Source organism: Apostichopus japonicus, chromosome 14 (genome assembly GCF_037975245.1).
Source record: "Apostichopus japonicus isolate 1M-3 chromosome 14, ASM3797524v1, whole genome shotgun sequence".
NCBI lineage: Eukaryota > Metazoa > Echinodermata > Holothuroidea > Aspidochirotida > Stichopodidae > Apostichopus > Apostichopus japonicus.
Window position 1 is genome coordinate 16,118,970 of NC_092574.1, and position 8,857 is coordinate 16,127,826.

General features: G+C 38.0%; 1 protein-coding gene across 1 annotated transcript; it reads left to right on the plus strand.

Moving 5' to 3' along the window:
• The first annotated feature begins 4,953 nt into the window (after window positions 1-4,953).
• LOC139980083 (uncharacterized) lies at window positions 4,954-8,464 on the plus strand. Its single transcript, XM_071991460.1, has 4 exons — window positions 4,954-5,128; window positions 5,327-5,415; window positions 5,455-5,679; window positions 5,969-8,464. The coding sequence occupies exons 1-4, from the start codon at window positions 4,954-4,956 to the stop codon at window positions 6,491-6,493; spliced, it is 1,014 nt and encodes a 337-aa protein (XP_071847561.1). The 3' UTR covers window positions 6,494-8,464.
• Window positions 8,465-8,857: the final 393 nt, after the last annotated feature.

Here is an 8,857-nt window from a genome sequence, read left to right on the forward strand (position 1 = left end):
AGTATGTGTTTGAAATTTGTTGTTTTCGTTGGTTCTGTCTTTACGGTCATGTACCGGTATATGAGTTCAGTCGATATTAAGAACGTATTCAAGCAAGAAGTGTTTTCCAGTGTAAAACCAAAGATTTTATGTAAGTTGTGTTTTTATTGATATAACGTTGTATATTTGTTGTATACATTATTCTGTATGATTTGGATTTATGTATTTATTCTTCAATAATTGACTTACTCATTAATCGATTTCCTGGTTGTTTAATTACAAAAGTATGTTTCGTTTTTATTTGTTTAGTTACCAGACAGACAGTCAGTCAGACAGACAGTCAGACAGACAAACAGATTGTATCAGATGATAGCAGATAATAACATATCACAGCAAAATAAACGAATCGACTCATTACATCTGCATTGAATAATCTTTGGATTACTGAGTTCAGGAATATGGAATTAAGAAATCTTCATTGATTTACAGTAAATAAAATCTCTAATTTGAAGATGTCTACAGACGAGGCCGTTACGGTGAAGACGTTGGTATTATGGGGCAGGAACAAGAAGGGAACCTTAACAAGAGCACTGAATTCTATTTCTACTCTTACTAGAGAGGACGCAGGAATAGACTCTGTCAAGGAGCTCTTTGAGAAAGCAAAACAAGGTTTAGAAGCGATAGAAGAGGCCCATCAAGCAGTAATTGAAAAGCTTGTGGACGAAGAAAAGTTTCTATTGGAAGAAGAATGGATGGCGGACGTGGTTAGCAAGTTCGTTGCAGTAAGGATCGAAGTCCAGAGGTATGTAGACCCACCCAACCATAAACTACTGCTGAATGGCAACCCTTGCACCTCCTGGTGATAGAAAGTACTACCAAGAAACAGAAGACAAAGAATATGATAGATCCATGACAAGGAGAGCTAGGCAGTGTTGTACAAGAGATGAACCAAACAGGGGCATCCCAGTACGTATTAAGTAATGCCAGAAGACACATGTGTAAATGATCTTTAGATTATATCTAATCATAACTATTTTATAAACTTTCTAAATTTTACGTAATAAACACGTAGCATGCGTTTGATGCAGTACCGTGCAAAGCCAAGCGCGTAGAGCGCGACATTTGTCAAATGTGCACTACATTCGGGTGGGAAGCATAATTCAAAAATGCGATTCATTTCTTAATACAGAATGCTTGGTACTGAACGATTTTTGATGTTAGTATATTGGATGCCAAAAATTCATTTGCCAGATGTATTGATTCAAATGTACAGATTAATCAAATCTTCTATCAAATCATTCTGCATTGTTTGAATGTGTCATGACAAGGATTCATAACATGGTCAAGAAAGAACACTCCACAGGAATTAAAAGATGACTTGTACATTTCCTAATGAAAGTCCCAATAAGCCTTAAGATATTCAATAACCAGACAAAAAATGAGAGTACATTTGGGAACTTTGAGGGAAACAAGATGCTACCAATAAAACCATTAACTATGATAGCACGGCCATATCAGCAACTCTTACTCCAGGATACTCGCAGGAAAAGCAAGACAGAGGGGACAATGCAGAGATTAAGGACAATTATATAATAGGATAATCTGATCTCTGTCATCCCTGATAAGTGATGCAAGGAGCATGCACAAGAGTATCAGCACCAAATTAGACATGCCTCCTCTGGAATAACTGCATGCACACTATAAGACTGACTATCTTGGTGCATATGTAAATGAGCGATTGTAACGATAGGCGTATTCTTGTGTGGGCGTACATGTATATAGTGTAGCGTTAGGCTAAGGTGCGCTTGTATCGACGCATCAGGGTTTGATTACATAACAGAGATTTCAAACGTATCGGGCGCGGCGCGCTGTTTGTGGTGCGTGCGTGCAACTGGTGTGTTTGCGTGTGGTGATAAAACTTTCTTGTGTTTGAAAACGTTTGGGAGATCTTATGAACGAGGCAGTGAATACGGATGGTTGACCGGCCAACACTTGTGAGCGAGTGAGTACGTTTGATCCATATATGTGTAGTGACTTGTGACTTGTAAATTATGTTTTATATTTAGTTTGCTCCAGTTGAGTTGTTAATTTATTCAATAAAACAGTTGCTCCAGGTGAGTTATTAAATTATCCCAGTAAACCGTTAATCTCTTGTTTCTGCGTTATCTTTGCAACTTCTCTCCCCTGAATCATCATACTTTTGGGAGGGCATGCCAGTACGGAAAACCACTAAATTTACCCATACACCTATACAGGGATGTTTACTATACCGTCAGACACAGTGGTTTGTCAATGGAAAATCTGTCGCCATATCATACTGTAGGTGTCCATTTCAACACGTACTGGCCAGTTCTCTCCATTGCATGCAGTGTAGTCTACACGTTGGATATATCTTGACATCATTCTTCATCTTAATTATTCGATTGTCTTCAGGCAAACACACAAATGTTGCTAACAGACAAGTCAATGTACCAAGTAGGGATGTCCCATTGTATGTTGTGACCCACACAAAGTGGATTTGGTCAGCAGGAAATAATATGATAAGCTGTAACGAAATGAGAACTGTGAGTTCAGTAGCTGCTGACTGTCCAAGTGAGTCTAAAACATGCACAGACAGTGATGTTTGAAATTTAGGTTTCCATGACAACAGTTTCCCCTTAAAGCAAACAACTTACAGCATTGATCTTGTCTTTTAGGAGCTTAAAGGAGTAAAAGCTCTGAAGGAAAACCAAAGCTAACAGAGGGAAGACGTCCTTCTGGGCCAAGATCTGTGAAGGTTATTTCAGATCTTTATAAGTTTAAGTATACTGCCCTTAAGTTGTGCTAAGTGTTTTATTTATAACTGATCTCCATCATTAAATATACTCTCTTCTGTTGTAGCTAGTGAACAAGAGCAATGTATTTGTGTTATCTCTCGAGTCAAAGTGTTGAGTTAACTGTAATATACCACAATATGGCGACGAGGATAAAGTTCTAGAGTGGGAGTCATATCAAGAACAATTGAAACAATATTTCATTGTTCAAGATATCACAGAAGACAAAAGGAAGTGTGCAAATTCATTAGCAGCGATCGGTCCCAGAAACATCTTCGTATTTGAAGGACTTAATAGCTCCCAAAAAGCCTGCTGAACTTAAATATGAAGAAATAAGCACCAAGTTGAAGGAACATTATAGCCCAACACCGTCAAGAATTGCTGAAAGATTTATGAATGCTAAGAGAAATGCAAGAGAAAGGGAGTTCGAGGTTAGCCAGAGGTTTTTGCGTTACTACCTAGTGCCAAGAACAAAACAGATGTGCAATGGCAAGGACCATACAAGGTTATTCGTAAAGTGTCAAAGGTTGACTTTGAAATTGATGTTGGAAAGAAAAGACACAATTTGGTGGTATACCATATGAACTTACTAAGACCATGGGTGTACAGAAGTTGTTTATTTACCTCATTAGGGGATGAAACAGATATTGCAATGAATGTCCATAAGGCTGTCAATGTAGATGAGGAAGATGTTACAACTGCATTTAGTGAAGATATTGTAAGTATTAATGGGCAAATATTAAACTTGGAAAGATGTCCAAGTATCTGAAAGATTACAACTGACCAAAATGAAGATGTACAGAATTTGTTACATGGTTCTTGTGATTTTTTAGTGATGTTGTAATGTTCTTTAGCTGAGATATTGAGATGTTGTGAGTTCTTGTGATGTTCCTGGTCAAGCATCAGGTGTTGAACATTCAGTTGCAACCCTTTTTCATATCCCTATTCGTCAAAGACGTTACTGATTGTTACATGCTAAAAAAGAAGTTGTTAAAGCTGAGACAGACAAAATGCTAAAGATGGGTTTCATCGGGAAATCAAGTAGTGTAAGGGCATCTCCTATTGTCCTTGTTCCCAAAAAGACGGATCAGTATGATTTTGCACAGATTATCGAAAATTAAGTCAGAAAACGTGTTTGATGCTTATCCAATGCCACTCATTGAGGCTCACCATATTGTCCAGAATGACTGTCTAGAACCGATATTGAATAAACTTGGTTCAGCGATTTAAGATCTGACCTGCGTTGTGTGAATTTTTGGCTCTGAAACTGTCTAAAATAAATCTCTGGGAGATTTAAAGGGAATGAAATTTTATATTTGCGGAAATCATCAAATAAAGTGATGATGGATCACCAACCGGAGAAATTGACAGACAAAATTGTAGCCGATAAACATCTTGTACTTGCCTGGCGCAATAAGAAGGGTACACTTACAGTACTCGTAGTTTGAATACAATAAAGAACTTAATAAAGGAGGATGTGGGAGCTGACACCGTGGTGAAGGAGCAGTTTAAGAAGACAGAGCGAAAATATGGAAGCAGTTGAAATGGCAAATCAGGTAGTAATCGAAAGGATATGCAAGGGAAAGGGAGTTAGAGGTTAGCCAGATGGTTTTGGTGTTACTACCTAGTGGCAAGGACCATATAAGTTATTCGTTCTAGTGTTTAAAACAGTTTGGATTCATTATTTCCAGTGTTTTAGTTGAGTGCATTTTCCGAATTTCAACTTTTCTGACCTATAGGTCATGTTGTAGTAGCCTATACTATAGCCTATCACTTGCATTTACGTGGTTCAGTACGTTAGTCGTTTACCTGCAAGAGAAGAAGTGTAAATATGTTGGAAGCTTGCAGGGGACCGAAGAAGATATTAACCGAAGAATTGGTATAGCCAACGGTGCTTTCAACACACTGTCAAGTATTTTCAAAAGCAAATACATAAGTCAAAACATTAAGCTTAGGATTTTGGGGTAATGTTGCCATGAGTATATGCAAATATGTTTATGGGCAAAGAAATGTTCCAAATTGCAAAAGAATACTGTACAGTATATATAGCCTACTTGCAATTAGTTACAGCAGTAGTACTGTATATGTTTTCACACACACCGAGTCTCAATACACACTGTACGTACTTCTTAAATCATCCAGCTAAATACTTCCGAGTAACATGAATGACTTAGGGATTAATTTTGTGCTAGAGTCACTAGATGAAGTTAGTCCTACTCCTAGTCCTTCAAACAGGTTCAAGGAATTGAGCAGTCAAGACATTGATAAAATTGCTGAAGGGAAGAATGAGAAGGCAACCCTTTACAACACTACGTGGGGAGTAAAACTTTTCAAAGGTCAGTATAATTTGTTTGTCTTCTTCAATATCTTTAGCCTTCTCAAACAAGAACATTTACATGCATTTTAAAGACATGAATTAGGGGATAAAACTAAATTCAAAGTTGAAAAGGGACCAGTCTCGAATACGATTCGAGACTGGTTATGAATGTAAAACTGTTCAACTCAGTTTACATGGTATTCTCTTTGTTTTTCAGAATGGTGCACAGCAAAGGGAAAGGAAAGCAACTTTGAGGTACTTCCACCTGAAGAGCTAAACTGCCTCCTCAGAGTATTTTATGCAGAGGTTAGGAACAAGGATGGTAAAATGTACGCTAAGCAATAGTTTGTAGGATTAAGAGCCGCGATTCATCGCCACCTTACAGGGGAGCCATTCTGTCGTCAGATCAATATCATGAGTGACAGAGAGTTCCAAGGTGCTAACGATGTCTTCAGAGGGGTACTTAAACAAATGAAGAAGGCGGGACTTGACAGAAGCCAACATAAATCTCCGATAGCAGCCGCTGATCTGAAGAAAATGACAACTGCTTTATTGTGGAAACACCACAAGGTCTCCTAAGATTGACGTGGTTTAAACCTTTAAACCCAAGTTTTGCAAAGATGACGAGGATAGGGAATTTGTACCCTAGCTTTTAATGAAGCCACAAAAAAACCACCCTAGGGACTTAAGGAAGGACAACGAAACAGAGAAGAGAATGTATGCAACAGGGGAGGATAATTGTCCAGTAAAAATTTTGAAGCTTTATTTGAGCAAGCTCAATCCTAAGTGTGAGCACTTGTTTCAGCGACCAAATTCGTCTTTTACAAAAGGCAAAGGACAAAAAGGTTGGTAAAATAATGTTCCAGTAGGAAAAAATATGCTTGGGAACATGATGAAAGACATTTCAAAAGCAGCAAACTTAAGCAAACTATACACCAATCACTGCATACGTGCTACAGTGATAACTGAGCTAAGCAACAGCGGGTTTGATTCAAGAACCATATCAACTTCGAGTGGCCACCGCTGCAAAGCAAGTATCCGCTCTTACTGCACAGACTCCTCAACAGCACAAAAAAGGTCAATGTCAGCAACCTTATCGAGGTGCTTCAACGAAGAACCGAAGCGTAAAGCGTCCAATGTTGACACTAACAGAAGAAACCTTGTCGCTAAGCCTAACAATAACGTTTGCACTACTACTACTACTAGCAGTAACGACATGACTGACCAGGGACTAGGCCTAGCGATCTTTCAGACTCGCAATAACACTGCGGTTACTACAAGTACAAACCTGTCGAACAATGGGGCTCGGAACCTCTTCCAAAACTGCTCATTCTCAGGCCCAGTAAACATTTATTTGAACGGTTCATCTACCGACCAGGGATAGACGAGTTCTACTCAAAAGAATGTTAGCAACAGGCAACGTTGCTAGCCTAACTGTTGTAGCGTTTACGGACTTTCCAGAACACACACAACTCAGCATCTGTTTATTGCGCAATTTGACCTGGTAGGTCGAAAAAACGTTTTAAAATGTTATCTTTAGAAATTTGTACATCTGTTCTTATTTAATTTGCATTTCCCTCCATTTTTTAGTGTTTGAATTGATTAAACTACAAATATTTAAGACCAAACGACACTGCTTCATTCGTATTTTTTCACTCTTAATGTGTGTCGGAAGAAAATGCTGTTTTACAAGAGGTGACTATTACCTCATTCAGGAAAAAGATAAAGGGAGGCATAAGGAGAATTAAATACAGATCAGCAAAAATTAGCGAAAAAATGACGTTTTCTAACATTTGTTCTAACCTCTGATGACGTCATCGAGAAGGGTAGCGGACCTCGGCTATCGCCTCGGTCTGCTCAGCCTCCTCGATGACGTCATCATCGGTCTCAAATCAAATTTAAGACTGGTTCCCCTCGTATTTATCCCCTAAATTGACACTTTTCCAAGGAGACTACTACGTAATTTCCTCAACATTAGATGGACCAATAACAATTGGTTATCAAACGATGAGCTCTACAGTGAAACCAACCAAACACCTTGGTCATCCATAGTCGCACATAGAAGATTGAGATTTTTCGGTAATGTAGCAAGACTCCAGGAGGACGCTCCAGCATAGGTTGCTGAGAAGCATTGAGACATACTGCTAAACCAGTAAGAAGGCCTGTGACTACCTTGCTTGGAAAAATAATGTCGCAATTTAAGGACGTTAACATTAACAATTTTGAGGAAGTAATAAACCCTCCACAAGATAGTGATACGTGGCAGTGTAGATCACTGAGCATGTCTGACAGACGACTCAACTTACTACTACTACTAGTTAGTTTATTCCTTTTTTATTGATGTTTTGATGGCAGATTAAATTAAATTTAAGAAATGAACACTTCAAGAGAAGTCTTTGTTTCATAATGGGGAGATGTCATTAACATATAAGATAAACGTTGGGCTTCTAGGGCTAGGATTAAGTCAACTTGCGCATATTGATTACTCTCGCTAACACAGATGAATGCGCGTTGGTTAATATTGTTGGACTTGGCATGGCAATAAGGGGATGCACCGTAATTGGAAAGTCATTACCTTAGGGATGCGTGTCGCCATGGGTTTTGTTTTGCATAGGGGGAATCATTAATTACTTGTCTTAAGGAGGATATATTTTGGTGATATTGCACTTAATATAAATATTATAACAACTACAGGGACTACTGCTATCAAATTTCAGCAAATAATGAAGGAACTGAAATAGGGAGGACACATTTAAGGGGTTTCAGTTTAATAGTACATATGTGTGAGCAAGTATCACTAACAGTATATACTGGATGGTGAATAATATTACAGGCTGATCAGTTGCAAGTTCCTTACTGATATTTTTAGAGAGCAGAACCAATATTTACTTTTTTTTATATCTCAAATCGATTTTGATATCCTTTGTTAATAAGAGCTGTACAGATAACCCTTATTCAAGGACTAGTATGCTTCATGATAATAGCTATAAAACTACTTCATTGCACAATCAACCCTCAAGCCATGCCATTCACCATATACAAATTTACCATCAAAGAAGGAGAATACCATTCAGGAAGATAAGTGTGAACTATTGAAGCAATTGACACCATTGCCTGAAGAAGATGAATCCATTGTGAAACATCACTGCATGAAAATGAGATATCTGTGACAACATAAAGCTGGTACTTTCAGTCCAAACAACTTATCTGGTTCTTTGAATGGCAGCTGTTTTATTTAAGATGCCAACAATTCCTTTGGTCTTCCGCTGATTTTCTGGCTTTCTCCATGAACCGTATTGTACTGGACGATTATTTCATGTATGGTGACATGTTGTCATCTTGATTCCAAATTTGGATTGCTGTGGGTTAAGATATGAAAAATATTGCCACATTTGTTTAACAGAGGAAAGGTAAAGATGTCTTAAAAGTACATTGCGAATGGAAGATAATAATATTAACAATGGATTCAAACAGCATTATCAAGGTTTGAGAGTATAACACAATACTAGTCTACAAAGGCAATTTTTACCGATTCAATTCTGTCCTCCAAAGTTAAAATTTTGTATTTAGAGTAGATAAGTTTAATAAAAATAAAATAAAACTGTTAGCAAACTGCTTATCCACTAGAGAGCCTGTGTAAGAGAATGTGTAAAAGTAAGCTGGCCTGATGTTTCGATCCTAGCAGGATCTTCTTCAGAGGCTAAATGACAAGTATCAGTAACAGAAGGGACAAAAAGTTTAAAAGAGA